The 18,720-nt window shown below is 35.1% G+C and overlaps 1 protein-coding gene across 10 annotated transcripts in view; it reads right to left on the reverse strand.

Annotated features, from left to right (window-relative positions):
* The window catches only part of Ten-a (Teneurin-a transmembrane protein), a 454,976-nt gene that overhangs the window by 162,726 nt on the left and 273,530 nt on the right, over window positions 1-18,720 (reverse strand). For all 10 annotated transcript variants that reach the window (XM_072889357.1, XM_072889393.1, XM_072889392.1 and 7 more), the window contains one exon: window positions 4,562-4,637. In XM_072889357.1, the coding sequence (XP_072745458.1) occupies window positions 4,562-4,637 (76 nt within the window). The remainder of the gene's footprint in view (window positions 1-4,561; window positions 4,638-18,720) is intronic.

Consider the following 18,720-nt stretch of genomic DNA (forward strand, 5'->3'; position numbering starts at 1 on the left):
AGATTAATAATGTATCACTATACATTTTTAACTCACAATCTAGCGACTTCATCGCAAAATAATCACGCAAAAATTTTGTATATCTTGCAAACAGAAGCTGTAATGAGAGAATACATTTCGGGGAATAGAAAACATTTCTGCAAACAAGAAAATATTTTAAATCCGACTTCCCGTCCCGTGAAAGGCGCACCACCAAACGAGACTCGGTTCGGTAGGGCGGACGGAAAGTTTAAGAGGAAGGGAGGCCCGAGTCGCGCGCAAATTGAAGCTGGGATTAAGACGTCGGGCGAGATTAAGGTTTCCATGTTGATTAATTTAAATAGTTCCGCCGTCGCTCCGCGGAGAGACAAAAGCATACCCGGTAACCGTAGCTCTACCAGGCGGCTTGAGTACATAGGGAAAGGATGCATGGTAAACAACTTACTTTTCACAGTGCAGAGGCGACCCGGAGAATTAAGGGACGCAATGCAGAGTTAAACGAAGCGCACTTAGGCAAAAGGCTCGGTCGTCGACCTGCTTTAACCAAGAATTTATTTGGATTGAGATGTACTCTTTTATTTGTTTTTCGCCGTTCGCCTAACATTCTCGAAAAAAAAGATTGCGGAAAGTTATTTTCATTGTCATTATTAAGTAGCTGATGAATTGAACGACATGAGAAAATTTGTATCGCGAAAAATCGGGTTGAAGAAAAGATAAAAAGTTGAAAGGGAAGACATTGTATTTCGATATCCTTTGAGTAATAAAAGTCCCTCGAGGTCGGCGTGCATCATAATTCTACCGTCATCGAGCATCTCGCTATAAAACATGCTTTGGATACTTCGAGAAAAATGTAGCGACGCTTTTTGTGCTTTACGTTCACCGAGGAAAAAAATTATACATAATTTAGAAATAATTTAACATCTTTTAATGTCTTTTAATATCGATTAGTTTGCATGAAACTAGTTTCTTCTTTCGTGCATACTTTTTATATATTTTTTATAAATTATGAAAAAATTTTTAAAAAATTTTTATATATAAAAAGAAAAAAATAATACACAGCTATACATTTTAAATTAAAAAATGTTTCTCTTTAAAAAGATATTATTTTGCAAAAAAGAAATTGTGGTATTTCTTTGTATTTTATAAATTTAATATTTCTTAAGAGATTAATATTAACAATAGAGAAAATCGCGCGCGTAAAATTTAATTATTTTATAATAAGTAACGTCGGAAAAGATAACTGCTAAGTACAATTACCGTAATATTTTTCTGCGATAATACGTCGCGGTAATTTATTTTTCTTATAGAAGTCGTAATATTATAAAACGCTGCAGAAAAATAAATTTGACATGATTTCAAAACTTTCTTAAGAACGGCGCTAATTTTTCGCGAGAGTAACAATGGCGTCATCTGATCGATTCGATAGTTAGAGAACGATAGAAGAGATAGGAAAAGCGGTAAGAATAGATAAGATAGAACATTCGAAAGAAAAACAAAAAGAGAGAAAAGAAAGAGTCTTTATTGTCGGTCGAGTGTAGCGAGTGTTCTTTTAGCCACATCGTTGCAGTTAATAAGCGATAAATACCGTAGAGAAGCGATTGTCTTCTTTCGCGTATCATATCCGAAATACGACAAAGACTATATCCGTTTATTCTGGCTGGGAAAAAAAGTAAAAAATGTATTGTTTTCTTTGATACATATATAGATCAATATCAAGCCTTTGATATCTGTAATGTATCATAAAAAGAGAAAAAGATGAAAAATTTAATATCGCGTACCACAACGAACATTTTTCTTTTTATCCTCCATTAATCGCTAAACTAAATCTTTATCATTTCGACAATAAAAGAGAAATGAAAGTTACAAACACGAATTTTAACATTTAGAAAAATTTCAATGACAAATTTATTTAAAAATTTAAACATTTTTCTAAAATAAAGTTACATACCAAAATGCATATATTAACCGTGTTTTAAAATCAATAAAGAATAGAGCAAATTAAATATTATATGTACACGGAGAAAAAATTAAGGTTGCCATAATAGAATAATACTGTTAATTTTTGCCCTTCCATATAAAAGAGTTAGGGGAACCGTATGATGAGCATATCTTAACAGATATATTTAATGTAATAGCAATATAACTTGGACTTATATACATTTCTTTTCCAAACATAGAGAATGTTGTTGTAGCAACAACCATAGCAATTTTTTCCGTGTATACATATAAAGGAGAAGCGCAAATGAAATTTATTTAAGTTTCCTAAAATATACATATATCTGAATACCATCGTTTAATAATATATTGAGAAAAGTTCATAGGCTTTTTCTGTAGAGACCGAGTTAGTCTGACCAGTGTTCTCGGTGGATTCGGTCGTTAGCAGTCTTAGAAGGAAGCTAAGTTAAAGGCGTAACGGATGAGTAAAAGGAAGGACGGAACAGGATAGGAAATTCTCCTTCGTTCTCGGACAAGGGTGGCGCGTGTTCTTTTAGCCGCGTTGCCTCAGCAACAGAGTACCTTCCGTCTCGCTGACCTGCTGTTTCCGGTGACACCAATGGTCCTTCCTTCTCTCGTCATTTTGCCGAGACTGGTGCGCGTTTTCTCGAGGAGAGAAAAAAAGTGTATGGCCGCCAGAAAAAAAACTCCGAGAAAGCGTTAAGGGTCGATGCGATTATTGTTCGAAAACGACGGTATCTTTAAATTGGATTTTCCGTTTCTGTTATCAGAATCTCTCGTATCCTTTGTGATTAAAACGCACACGTGATCACCGTTGATAGACCGTTAAGACAAATTGCGTGATGATATATCAATAGATAGATCTGGAATATACCGAGGTAGAATTATCAAATAAGTGAGCTTTACATGACAGTAATAATGTCTTATACTCTGATACTTTGCTGACAGGGTAGGTAGATAGAATTCAGAATAGAGACGCTGTCATGTGGCATAAGTATAGAATGAGATCGATACCCCTGAGTGGAGTTCAAGATCCTCAAGAAAAGATCGACGAACTCGCGTGACTACCTATGAATATGTAATGCGAAGCAAGAAACCTGCAATATATGTCAATCACTGTAAATAATTAATAATATCACATCACATAAGATTACGCCAGACAGTCGTATGCGCATAGTTGTACAGATATTCATAATTCGAGAGAATTTAGGAAATTAAACGCGATAAGGAACGCATTAACAATTCTAACGAGAGAACCTCTTAATACTGACATACGACATAAATTGGATAATCCAAGCTACCGGCAATGTTTTATAAAATATCCATGTTAAACGCTGTGTAATCATATCACATAACTGTGCGATGCAGATATTTGTCTTAAATTCAATAGTTTCAAATGTAATTGCAGTAGATTGCAGTTATTTATTTTCAGGCAAACGATAGATAATTAATATGATTTTAAAATGTTGTGTTTCTTTTGTGAAAAATTCAGTTAAAAACTAGAAAAACTGACCGTATTTATAAAATTGCTTTATAAAATCATATAGAATGAAATCGCAGTGAAGAATATTTATTACATTAGTATAGCGAGGTTAAAAGTGCTCAAAAGTATTCTGCGTACAAGCGATGAAATATGAATTGCGGCACGTAGTGAGCCATTAGCTGCTTGAGAAAAGAAAGAAGGAAGAATGCTGAAGGACGGTAATGAGGTAGAATAAAGAACGAACTAATTCGAAATTTTGTGCGCGTCACTGACGGCGATCGACCGGCACGCTTGGCGCGAAAAAGAAAGGACGGGGGAGCGAAATGGAAATGCCGGGACCGGGCTTGTTCAACATTCTAAATATTTTAAAAGTTCAACTCATTTGAATTGGAACATCTTTAGACGTGTCTCGCTCTCGCGTTCTGTACCTCCTGCTCCTTTTTGACTGCCTCCCATCTGGATCGCCGCGGAGTTGCCTGTACTTATCGCGCTTCCTACTGCGCTCTCGCCTGCTCGGCTTTCTTCTCTTCCCAGTCGATTGATTTAGATTCTCAAAACTTTTCGCACTCGAGTTTTGTCGCGGAGACATCCTCCGTGACCACCGAGAAAGCTTTTGGCTCGTTTAAGTCGGGTAAAAATCATCAAACACGAAACTCGTCTGACATCTTGTATTTTCATTGCAGTGGTAATTTAACATTAACAATGATTGCGACAAATGTTTTGTCCATAAATTTTGCGTTTATCTTTATAATTTGAGGCTATATATATATTTAACCGTGTAAAGTCGACGATGATGTAACAAAGTTTGCAAGGCACGATTAATAATTTATCGCGATACACGATGACCGAGATTCAGCCGGGATGCGTTCACGGTTTCAGAGCGAATTAGTCGCGGTCCATCGGTTCTTCGTAGTTGCCGAAGCTTAATGCAACCACGTGAAATCTAGCCAAACAGGTAAACCGATAAGGCTCACGCGGATTTACCTAGCGAAAAAAATCCGCTTACTCGTCCGCGCCCTCGCGAGAATTTACGTTATGTTGCGTCAGTTGGAATATGGAATATGTCACATTTGCAGGTAGTACGAGAGACTGCATATTCGCATATACAGATTTGCGAAATTCACGGGTAGCGTACTAACTCACCTGGTCACGGTTGGCGTGGAAGCTACCCCTGGGGATCGCGCTGGATAACTCCGTGGACTTCCTGACATCAAGTACTCTGCAACATACAGCAAAACGTTTGTCCTTAATGCTCTGCTGCATAAAGTCACACTCAGCGATCGAGCAGCACATCCGTCTTGCATCGGTTAACGGTACAAACTATACGCCACGAAGTGTGATTAGAACTACGTTCTAAAACGCGTTACTCAATCAGTGATATCGATATAACGATTTTATTTACATACAAAATTTCATGCGCACACAAAATGGTGAAGATTCAAAGTCTCAAACACAATGACATATAATTGTATTTTAATAATTTCAGTTATCTATCATAATTTATATAAGGTAATATAAGGTATATATAAGGTAAGGCACGAAAGTGGTTTAATAAACATTTTTTCTTTAATTAATTTGGCAATTTTAAAATGATAATTCTCTATTTTGCTATAAGTATAATATAGAAATTCTTCGACGACCCATTCCAAACGTGCTTCTATTTTCTATACATTTGATTCATGGTTGCTGCATATTGCGGCATTTCGCTAAAACATATGCTGTCGTAACTACTGCTTAATTACTTAGACAGGTAACAGGATCTGCGGCGGACGCAGATATTCCTCCACTCTCGGCAACTTGACCTGTGTCATGCAACGAGATAATTGAGTTTATTAAACGCAAGTTGTTCTCGTATTCGCAAGTGCTTTAACCCTGTTTCGAGTATGGTGTCCACGGAATTATTTAAACGGCGCGATCAAAACGAATGCGTGCTTATGCTACATCTAATTACATACATTTCGAAAAAAAAACGATTAATGAAATAAAAATAATAAGAAAACCTGAGAAACATATGAAGATAATCGATAAAATTCGATTTGTCCTAATAATCGGAAACGTTGAAAAAATGTGTAGATTATGTGAATAGATAAATTGATAGAGTGATAAGCGCAAATGTCGGAGAAAGAGCAAATTTATAGAGATTTTGGTTATCAACGGATAGCGATGCGCGTGCGTGCATAATTAATTTTCAAACTTTCTTTCCTTGCTCGATGGCAGGCTGACGTTGCCATTCGATTTAGCCTTCGTTCGTCGTGCGTGGTCCCCGATCTGTCGGTTCGTAGCGTCATGCATATTCTAGTTGATGGGTCGTCGCGAGCTGCCTTCCTTTTATCTGTATAGTTAATGCGTTCATGACTAATGTAACCGTCAGTGACGTTTTGTTATCGACCGCGAGTCTGACGCTCGCTTCAGTCGCCAGCACAAGATCGCTAAATCTCTTTATTGAATAATTTTACGTTATATTCAATATTTTTTTTTTCAAAGATCATCAGCGATAAGCTTTTCCGCGATACTTATTGCGTATATATATGCTTTATAATATATATGTATATAATTGATTTTTATCGCATACAAAAGTATTTTTTTAAATATATTTTTCTGCATTCGTAGCTACAAACAGAAGATAATCAACTGAGTGTATCTTATTTTTTAACAGAAATAGTAACAAGTTCTGGAGCGACTATAATGCGAAATAAATGCTTTTCCTACATCGGAAGAAAGACTTTTACACAACGCGAAAATTGGCTGTTGAATCAATAACGAGGCTGAACGGGACTTAGCGAGTAGAATCGGGAGGAAGCGGTAACAAAATATAAGAAAACAAGGATGGTTTGTTCGTTCGTTTACTTTGATATACCGACACTACATATTGGTTTTAGTCCGTAAGGTTCTTTTAACTACCTAAGGTTCTTTTTGCTCTCTTATTTCTGCAGCAATTTGTCACTGTCTACGCTCGAAAAATCTTAACTATTTATATGTTGAACGTCCGAGTATAATTTCCGAATATATTTATTACTCACTATTAATGGATTTTTTATGCCGATTTATGTGTTTATATATTTACAGTGAAATATTGCATTATTTCAATCTTTCTCGATATATAGGATGTCCCATATTAATTAAAAATAAATTTCTCTGAAACTATGGAAGCTATCGAAGTTCTGTTCTCACGAAGTTGTTTTTACAATGTTATATGATATCGAAAAGAATATATTTTAATAAAAAATTTAATTTTGAATAAGAACGTCAAATAAAGGTTAATTTCATTGTTTTAGATAGCAATATAGTTTTTTAACATCTACGTTTGTAGCCCTTCTCATTATAAGTTTAACGCACTATAATCCAAGATTATCGAAAGTAAAATGATCAAATACGAATTTACAATAGTGTGAATATCTCATATCCAAAATCGTAATTCTTACTTTTCAGTAACTTTAGGTCGGAGCGATACTGAAGCTAAGTGCTCGTAACTATTCTGTGCGATACATAGTTCACATTCTTAGTTATTCTTTTCCTGAACTTAGACTTTATTTATTGGCGTTTTTCATATATATTGTGTATATTGCAAAAGATTGAATAATCCGAATTAAAAACGTGAATTAAAATAACCTCCAAAGCCAAAACATCTTGTCGCTAATGCTATCGCGATCATTTAAAAATCGTATGGCCGTCTGCATTTGTAGATTTGCCAAGAACAGCAGTTCGAACACGTACATACAAAGGCAATAATATTGTAATCTTACATTTGGTCATTTGATCTTTGATAATCTTGAGTTATAATGCGTTGAACTTGTAATGAGAAAAATAAACGTAGATGTTTGAAAAATTATGCTGATATTTAATAAAATTAACCTTCATTTGATCTTCACCTATCCACCTAAATTCAAATTTTTTAATTAAAATATGTCCCTCTCGATATCATACAACCTTGTAAAAAACAAGAATTCAATATCTCGCATGATTTCAGAGACAAGTGCGTTGATTAAAATAGGACCTATATAATAAATCACTATGTTTTTGTAATTCTTTCAATCGTTTAATGTTTAATGTACCGTAGCTATAATGGAGCAAAGCACGAAGATGATATGCGGCAATTCGTTTGACAGCGTATGTACAAGGGAGAAAACGCGTTTTCACATAAAGCCCCGTCAATCATAAATGCCACCGATCCGACCTTAGACTGGGCATGCTGCGAAATCTACGGAATGGAATCGGAATCGTCGTGTCATCGGCACTGCTGTGCGATTCGCTAGTAGTAAGCTCAAAGGCTCGCTTGCAACACATAGGACGTAACGTTTCCTTTGTAATTCTGAGCATAAATTGGCGCGTGTCAGATGCGAATGACTCGATTCCGTTGAACCGCGCGCGTACAGTAGAGTAGATAGGTAGGTAGGTAGGTAGGTAGGTAGGTAGGTAGGTAGGTACAGAAACCTGTCGACCGGAGAGTCCTGACAGCTGGTAGCACAAAGCGACGGGTTCATTCTCACAGAGCGAGAGACTGGTTGCCAAGCTGCCGAGGCTTAGCAGCCATCCCTGCTACCGTTTGTTTCATCCGGTAGCCATGGTGATAACACGGAGAAGGTGGGCGCGACTGATCGAGGGTTCTCCGATATCTCGCATATTTTCTAGTAGCTACCCTCTCGCTGAAAGCGACGCTCCTGGCTCGCCGGACCACCCATCGAGAATATTAACGCCCACGAAGGGATACGCTGCGTGCCTCTGTTGGGGTACTTTTAGAAGAAATAAGCTACATGCCAAGTTGCAAGCGCGACTGTAGCAAACATATCTCCGACAATGCCAGTGAAATGAGAGCAAGTCTACCATTGTGTAAGGATTTACTGTATTTTCATATTGAGTCTTCTAAGAAGACAGTAATTCTTCTTTTGTGAGCGTGCTAGCAACGGACAATACACACGAGTATTTCTTTTCATCATGAAAAAATAGAGTTGTTGATAGCATTATCTTTCACGGTTGACGTTGATAGGAGTATGATACTCCTTCTAAAAAAATATGTTGTCTAGATTTAAATAAATATTATAATTTAAAATCTGAATATACATATACATATACATATATGTATACATGTTTGTTAATAGTAAATATTATTTTTCAAGATTACTAAAAATATCCTAGAGATACAGTAAAATTGAGTGCAACTATTTAACTTTGCATTATCGATTAAGTAATTGCGAAATATATTCGCCAATCTCTCTTTCATTATCTTGACGTCATATTTTTTTAAGCACGTAAATATCTTATTAGCCAGATATTTTTTTCGAAGGAGCTCAATAAATGAAATAATCAAGTTAGTAATGAGTGATCATTATTGTGCAGAGATTTTCATGTAAAATAAAAGATTCTCTATTACAATTGCTTCAAGGATACTTTTAAAGTCTTTCTTCATTAGCATTTGTTTTGGCCGATTTTATTGTAGAAAAATTCTCCTAGGAGCAATCTACTCGTTAGAAACCGGGCAGAAAACGATCGATTGCGTTCTATCTAAAGGAGCTAAAGTCTGGCCGACCCAGCCTTCGCTTGAAAAAGTGTCATTATCTGCTAATGGCGCGGTAGCAACTAGGTTGATGCGCTCGGTCGGTTAATGACGTGACTTTCGCATTTTGCCAATGGACTATACCGATTTTATCTATGTGCTCCAGTTTTACCTGATGTCCTCCCAGAGATTTGCGAGCACTACAACTATCCTCTGAGAGATTATTTAAAGGTTAAGGTCGTTTTTATTGCCGTGCTGCATTCTTATCGTTACTTCGTTACATCCAAAGATTCATTCGCTGCAGGGCAAAATATCTTCAGAGACAACCTCTCGCGAAATATTCTCGCATAAGAACGTTGCCGACCCAAATACGTCGCCGTCAGAATGTCGTCAAAGAGAGGTGAACATTACCACAGTTACGATAGCCAGACTAGAAATTACGTAAGCCAAAATTAAATAAGCGAAGAACATCCCACTGCGATAAAGTTTATCCATGCTTGAGGTGCTAATAGAACATGTCGACTAATAGTTTGCCTAAAAGCGCGCAATTTAGCAAATCGGATGACATTTTCGGATCGAGAAGGGCTTCTCCTCTCTGTAGACGAGAGCGTACGGCCTGTTCTTTATTTAATCACTACACACGGTTCTTTTAACGAAAATTGGTGAGTGACGTACGGGGTGGAAAACTGAACGTCGACTAGGAACGTTGAACGAAACCGTCGAGGAGAGAGATGCCTGAAAATGTGTGGGCGAATTCAGGAAAGGAAGACGATAAAGATAACAAAAGTGATAACGAGAGTGATAGCACAAGAGTGACAAGGCGTAGTTAGAGTGACAGCCGAAAGAGGGACTAGCGAACACTTGTAAAAGGGGTAGAAGCAGAGCTAGAAAACGGAATTTGAAGATGAAACCAGACGAGGCGAAACGAAGCAAAGATAAGAGCGAAACGCACGTAAAGACAAGAGAAAAAGATCAGAGATAGGTACGTAAGTCCCCTGGATAGAGTGGATATAGTTGAGTCTGAGGGTTTCTGGTTGTTGGGTGTTTGGCTGTCAGCCAGAGAATCTTTGGAGCGCGACGGTTACTTTTTTCTCCTTCGGGAGGTGTCTTCGGCCTTATACGTACGCCATGGTGAGCGTATCGTCTTTTCAGGATGTCAACTATATTAGAGTATGCGAATATATACATGTGTCAGTTTATACTGTCGATGTATGTTGTGCCAAAGGTGTAACATTACAGTTGGCATTTTATCGTTTATATTTTATTTGACTTTATAGTTCGCACATTATTTAACGCAAAATATATCAAGATTGTAAGTTAAAACTCTTGTAATCTGAGTGTACAGTTCTTTGATAGATTTCTTTTCTTATGCGCATCTCATAGATAATTTTTTTGATGCAATAATATATATATATATATATATATATATATATCAAAGTATAAAACTAAATTTTTGTAAGGAAATAATCACATCTTTTATTTTTTAGATGAGATCAATAGTTTGCAGTCGATCGCTTTATGTTTATGTTATGCGAAAAATCAAAGGAATAACTTTTTAATTTCTTCTGCATCAGCCATCCGTATTGTTTCACTCCTAACACAGAAGATTGAGTTCTGTTTCATTATGTGTTTCGCGTAATCTATCATCTGTCTACACAAGTTGTAAATTTTTTCATTCTGCTTTTCGATGCAGGGTGTTGCAACACATATCATCCAAGCAACTATATACCGAAACCTATAAATGCACATCAGATATTTGAAGTTGCGATCAAATGATTTTGCTCGATTCTTTATGAAAAAGTGGCAATTTCCCGAGATTGGACTTTTGAGAGAATCAGTTTCAAAAATGTACATTTCGTTGAGACAGTTTCGTGCTTTCGAGAATAGAATATAACAGTACGTTACATTAGCGATATAGATTTCTGCTACTCAGGTCTTAAAATTCGATATCATAATATATCGGGTAACTTTTCGAGAGGAAAGCCGCTCACGCGAAACGTCAGTTCTATACGAAAATAAAACAAAATACATACTATTGAAAAATAATATAAAATAATATCGCGTCGTGTGGAATGTAATATTCACTCTGCTCTTCGTTTCGTGATCGTAGTACGAGTATACGCGTATTTCTCTGCATTTAAGCAACGTATGTAATCAAGAGGTGTGAGAGTAACGGTGTGGGTAAGTCTGCGTAAACACAAGAGTTGATTAACGATAATGGCCATGAGGGGCGATTGCCGATAGTCTGTCTCTTCTGATCGTGTAAAGCGTGTAAAGCGTAGGGGTTCGAGAATGAGGAATACTTTAGCGAAGAGAGAGAGGATGGACAAACTGTCAGCACATTGTGCAACGTTACGAACGCCAATCCATGGGGCACTGGACGAAGGTAATCCAGGGGGATGCGTGCCCGAGAATTCTGATCAGCGCTTTACCTCTTATAGTTCCCGCCAATGTGTTATTACTGTTAACACTCCTACTTCGTGTAATGTCGTGCACATCATCGTTCCTACGACAACGAGAATGACCACGATCTCGATTCGCTATTAGGATTCGTATTCGATGATACGCCAGTAGATGCGGTATTAACAGACGGCTGTCGTTATTGCTTTCATTCCAAACGTCATACACGTGCCGACGCTGTCCGCGTTGTTTCAAACGAGAAGATAATATTTGCAAGATATCGCGCGGCGGACTGCAGGAATTGTGCACTCTCGGAAATGTAAATCGCGTTCTTGGCGCGTCGCGTATTGTAAATTCATAGAAAATTTACTCTTCACTATGCGGCGCGAATACAAGAGGTGGAACTGTAAATAATCGAGGCCTGTTGCGTTTCATGTGCTTTAATGCGCCTTTACCTCATTAAATCACGTATCGACAACACTGAAACCGAGAATATATCACTTCGATGTTCATCGCTCGACATTATGCACAATGATCTGCAGTCTTCGCATTCATGGAAAAAGATTTCACGGAAAGACAATATCGTAGTCACATTTGAATGAATATTATCTATAGAGCTAGTTTCCTTTTCTATCGAATATAAATGTCTTTCTGCGGAACACGTATGCACCGTATATTGTCATTTACAATGAAGTTCTCGCCATAACTTTTGATCACTTGCAAAGGAACGGATTTATCGCTTTGCTTAGAGTAATCTCGACTTATCCCGATCAAATATTCGCCCTGGCAAACATCTTGTAGCCATACTTGAGTCACTAATTATGTAAATGTTTGCGGAACTCAAGTGTGTTGTTAATCGCTTGCTAAATAATAAAGCTTTTTTATTAATTTTATAAATCTATACATCATAAATATAACAAAATCGAATAAAATAAAAATATCTTATCTGTAATTGCATGAATAATAGTAATTTTTCATTACAATATTGCATAATTATTTCGTATTTCTTTAAGATTATGGAATTATATAATATATAGAATGATCTCTCTTTCTATCAGAAAATAAATATGTTAATGTCACATGTGATCGATACAAGTTCTTCTTGTTTATCCTTGCGAGTCTTATTATCTTGTACAAACCATCAATGTTGCCAATATCTAGAGGGTTGATCTCGGCTTGGAGGGTAATGAATGTTTATTAGGGTAGGATCCGTTGACGGATCTCCGTAGACTCGAGACGGATCGATATGCGTCAGTCTAGACGTTCGTGCCTCGAAATAATTGGTTGACTCTGATCTTGCATTCTGTGTTCGTGAGAGGTAAACATTTGCAATTATGTGCGCTTCAAATACGTCGACGTACGAACATAAATCAATAAAGCTAGTCAAAATCATTTACACTTTTAAGTTAAATTCGTGAAAATGTCGTTAATTAAAAGAATGACAAGATTTTCACTAATTTACAATGAAAACACACTTGGCTCCTCCATCTCATGATTCACATCTCGCGATTATAGTAATAAGATTTCGTATAATACTAATATTCAAATTCAAAATTATATATACGCATATTAAACTTCTTTAGTTTTAAGATGTGAAAAATCCACAAAAAATTGATCTCTTTTTAAATTCAAATATTTCAACAAATATATTGCTATAAATTTAATATAATAATAAATGTATAATTTATAAATATATATAAGAAAGTGATAATACACTGATTCTACTTAACAGAGTAAAGTATTTCTCTCTATTTAATTTAGATTTTCTTTCTCTTGAAATATTAATAACAGATATAAAAAAATTTTAAGTTTATAAAAATTAAAATAATATATATGCTGACACCATATAAAAACATATTTTATAAAACTTTAATAAAATTATTACAATAAATATTGTGTATTATATATAAACGCATACACTCAGATAATTAAATTTTTCTTTTGAATTCATTTTTTATTCGTTAAATTTTTAATTTTTTAAATAATCTATATACATAAGAATAACAATTACATTTGTATAAAAAATAATGTACATTGGTATCTGATGTTTGTTATTATATATAAACCGGAAATAGAAATAGCTAAAGTTTAACTAGCCTCACGTGGTGGAACAGTCTCGTTTTCTTCATCAACTCTAACTGTAGGAATTAGCTCTTGGCCTCTGTCCAGATTACTTCTATATTTCTCACCGCGCATCTCGTCTATCTCATTTGAGCTCGTGCAATTTTCATGATATGTTAATTTTGAAAATATTAAACAAACTAAAATAAGTAAAGACGAATGTTTCGGAATCTCAATTTCTCATAATTGGTCTCGGACGGGAATCGATTTTTTTGTAAAATTCAATTTTTTCTTTCCAGATAATATTTAATTCACGTAACGCGATAAATTAACATATTTAATTTTACTTTGAACAGGCAATATCATCGTACTAATGGCGTAATTATCCGGTAATGCTTTAACCGAGGGAGGACAGAGTAGGCAAAATTACAACGAAATTGCTGCGAAAGAATTGATACGTAGGGCGTTAAATTTAGTTTCACGGTAGTGTCGGTGTACATTACGGCCAGCCGAATTTCTCATATCTGCCCAAATTCGAGTGACCAAGGGATAAATTGTTGCACGCTTTTGGCACAGCCGCTGCCGGAGAATTGTGCATTTGCGTCACGTAACCTGTTTTACGTTAGCGCTTTTGTTCCACATGAATCTTATTAGCGCCAACCATTTTACAGGAAATTGAGTTAAACAGTTTTCTGCATTAAAGCTTTCGCTTTCCTCTTTTGGGTCGCTATTGGCCTAGAGGAAGTCCTGCAGAAAATCGTGATTGGACAGTTAATATATTTCGTCAATGAAGCAAAGAAGTATAACGTTAAAATTAGATTATTACACATTTCGAGAAAGAAACATACATAGGCCATATAAGCCTATTCCTATATTATTATTTTTATATATCATGGTTTACCGAATTGGTAAGCACACGTGTACTTACGATAGTATGTAAATTACCTATTACGTAGTAAAGTTCTATTCCAAAAAAAATCAAATGACAAATAAGTTAAAAGAAATATAGCTAAAAAGAAATTACAATTGTAGAGAAATTATATAGAATATGCGAACTGTAAACAGATTTTCCGATACAATTTAAAAATAAAAAGTATTTTAAGTAAATATATAATTATAGTTATTAATATATTTTTAAAGATTTTATATATTATTTTTTATATAACATCTCTAATGCACATATATAATAAAATTTTATAAAAGCATAAAATATAATGTTTTATATATATATATATATATATATATATATATATACAAATTGAATAAATCATTTTAACATCCAATAAATGCAATATCTAATGGGATATTAGATGTAACTTATTAATTTTCCAAGAATATAATCATTTTTCATCGTATATTGCATTAAGTTAGTTTAGTCTATATAAAAAAATAAGCGACATAATTATCTTATAGTTATCTATAGTGACATGTCTAAGTATAATGCGAAGGATAATTCCTATCATCTTCATGAACCGCACGGACGTATTGATCGTAAAGCGTGGATACATGTATACCGGGTGGTCGGTAAAACGTACGACTGAATAAAACAGAAATATATACTTCTTTAAAATTCTATTTAAAATAATAAATAAAGAAGTTTTATAATGTTGGGAATTAATATCTAGATGAAATAAATTTTAAGAACCTAAGAACTTAAGAACATAAAAATTATAATTAATTTCTTATTAATTTATGAATTTTGCCGAATTTCAAATAAACTTTATTTTTAATCCAAATAAATTTTGTATCGTAATTACTAAAACATTAACAATTTTAAAAAAATTGATTGTACAAGACTTCTTCGAGAATATATTCTCTTATACTTTTAATATTTACGTTTCATCGACTTATCCAATATATGGATTCATGAAATCAAGGGTTTAATAACATAGGGACGTATCTAATTAAAAAAAAATGATATAAAAGCATACGAAAGCTCTTTACACCTTACATCTTGTAACAAAGCTGCATACTAATTGACCTAATAATTATGGAAATAAATACAGAAATATTTAAACGTATTCCTTATGTATAAAAAAATGCGAATTTTAAACCATTTTTACTCATTCCTGCAAAGTTGCGATTTCAGGCTTACGCCTCTATGTTATAAAACTTTCGATATAATGCCGAGGTGACAAATATATGCGATATGATTTTTGTTTGCCAAGATGAATTCTGCCAACGTGGCACAACGAGCAATAGTAGCATGAAAACGGAAAAGATCGAGCTTGAGAAAGGGATGCGAATGGAAAGGCTCCACTTTAGTATTCCTGTCCCCCGTTCCTTCCACCTCCGACACAAGCAATACTGTTACAGTTATAGCTGCAGCGTGCTGCGACTATATGGAACGCGAAGACGAGACCGGGTTGGCGCGTTTTTATTTACGACCTCACCCAATGAAATAACGGCTGCGAAGGGGCGCGCAATTGCCTTCTCATCTCGGCGACCCACATAAGCGCCCATCGGTTTTCTCTAAAAACGTTAATTGCTCGCTGTTAATAAAGGCTCATATTGCGATGTTTCGCCTACTCGGTAATTTCGTTCTCACTTGAATTCTGTTTAAAAAAAAAGAAAAAAACATTTCACCGTCACGTCTGAAATCCGCGAATTTTAAATTGCGATACAATTTTTCGCAGAAAAGACGAACGAGCCACCGAATTGTTTATCGCGTGTTTGCGCGTTATTCCGTCAGAAGGGTCGCGACGTTATGAAGAGAGAATTCTGAACATGTTCCCGGAGTTCTCCCGTAAGCATTGCTTTTTGGGCTAAACGCCGGAGTTGCCTTGTCCAAAACTTTTCGACCGTGTTGTGTCGCTTAGACAGGTGGTGGGGGGTAGCGAATTATTCGACGCTCACCGTTGGACTGTCATGGTTGTTTGCCGAAGTGAATGTAGAACGATCAATGTGAAACTTCCTGTCCGCTGATGGCTGCACCGTTAGCCATTAGTGCTCTTATCGACACTCGGACTGCTCTATTTTCCATCGTTCCTGTCCAACGATTACTATTTTTTTTTATTTTTACACTACTCTAACAGATTTATAAATTTGTAATCTGGATATATATATATATATATATAATACAAAATAATACATATAATATATATTTTAAAGTTGCATAATTTATCAAAAAGATGATTGTATTTTATTTGCGAAAAAATTATATTTTTTTAGAATATATAGAAACACATACCAAAAAGATTTTAATTTTATAAATAATTAGCAATTTAATTAAAAATTTGAAAGATTATATGTATTTGATTAAAAAGATTATATATATTTTTAAATAAAAGGTTTAACTTTTTACTTATATTTTAGATTTTATTTGCATATTTTATTTTTGCTATACTATTCTAATTCGCAAGTAAATATTTGATCTGATGTATAATGTCTCAATATTAGTACTGATATTGATGCATGTCTAATATATTAAATGGAAAGAAATATGTTTTTTAATTTTAGATAAAAAGGCACATGATGTGAGCAAGTAAATAATTAAAAAATTTGAATTGTTTCGTATCTTTTCACAGTTCTTCCATTCTATATGTATCCTTTAGATGCACCCTGCTAAGCAATAAGCGGGTTCGATCGATTTTCCCGAATTCAATTAGACGCGACATATTGCAGATGCGGATCGTCGACGCGGGTGGCCCGTGCCTCGATTCCGCCTCGAATCGCTTCGCGACCGTGAAAACGTTTACACCGTGAAAAACGCAGCTGAATTTCGCCTCTCCCCACGAGATTGCATTAATTCCGCGCACGACACGTAACCCTAGCAATAAAGTGGCGTAATTGCCGATGTGTCCGTGCCCTTTGGGCGCCGAAGAGGAGAAAACCCCCGTCGGCATCGGGCGCAGAAAGTACGCGGGTGTACACGAGAACAGGGGTTGTCGATGTACAAATCCACCCTGACATATCCCACACGCAAGCAGACAGTGGATCGACTTATGCGAGCCACGTGCGCTATTCTAATTTGCTTACGAGCTACGGTCTTAAAGCACAATGCACCACAGGCTCCAGGAATACGTGCGTTGGTCGGCTGCATGGACAATGCACAATATGTCCTACACTTTCGTCGCAGTATTGTTTCTCGAGTTCGCGGGTTCAATGATATCGCCATAGTTTTGTCATCTACGTCCGCACGATTGCGATCCATTCTGGTTAGCGGAACTAATGCAAAATGCATGAGAAAGGATAACTTATTTACAATCTATTATAATTCGTGACCGAGAGTACTGGCAATCAGTTTTCATTTTAATCTCTCAATTATGTCATAAGTTTGCATTAATTCCTTAAAAAAGTCGTTGATGATTTCAGGACACGTGTGATAATATTAACAGGAATTTATTTAATTATTGCATCTATTGCTAACATTTTTCCATTGTTTACAAAATTATTATGATAAAATATTAAGATTTTTGTATATTATTTTATAATGTTATAACACGCAGAAAATATTAAATTTATTTAAAAGCCTTGATATATCTATAAAAAAATAAGTGCTTTGTGTTTTACTGTAATCTCGCGAATAATAATCGCCTGTGAGATAAAATTGTGAGCCGAACTTTTTAAGCCGAGAATAGCACTAAGACTTTTATTTCATGTCCTCATTTCGTCCGTAACGTATCTAGTCCAATTTAAATTCCGAGTAAGACCAGCGTGGAAAGCCCGAAGGACCTAATATAATTCTGAATACAAGGGGCACCCGGTACGCTTGGGATCTAACTTGCATACATTTTCCAAGTAGGCACGTTAACGTTAAGAATAGAATCTGCATTCCTTCTCGCAACAAAAAGAAAAAAATATATGTCAAGTCAAATATATCATAAGGCATATTATGAATATACATATGTATTTTAAGATAACGGATATGTTATAATTTAAAAGTGTCTCTTATTTCAGATAATTAATTATAACAAATCTGATAATAAAAATTTGATTAAAAATATTTAAATAATTATATGTGTAAACTGCAATAATGTGATAATGCATAACACCAGTATAGCTTGAAGCAAAATGAAATTTTGTGTTCTAACTGGTAATTCTCCAAAGTTATATATCGTACGAATCTGCAATGCAAATTATGATATTCGAGCTTGTTCAAATATCGTCATTAAATTTTATAGCTGTATGTACAGTTTTAAAAAATTGTTTTTTTTTTGTCCAAATTATGTTTTCTCAATCTCTAATATGTGTATGTATATTAAAAATCATAAAAGATTACATAAATAAAATATCTCTCATCTTCACTAAATTTCCTTTATTCGAATGAAATATAATTCTTAATAGGAAAAAGGGAAAATCACGTATAATATAATAATATAATTAATATAAATTAGGATTATGTTTAAAA

This window comes from Anoplolepis gracilipes, chromosome 1 (assembly GCF_047496725.1).
Source record: "Anoplolepis gracilipes chromosome 1, ASM4749672v1, whole genome shotgun sequence".
NCBI lineage: Eukaryota > Metazoa > Arthropoda > Insecta > Hymenoptera > Formicidae > Anoplolepis > Anoplolepis gracilipes.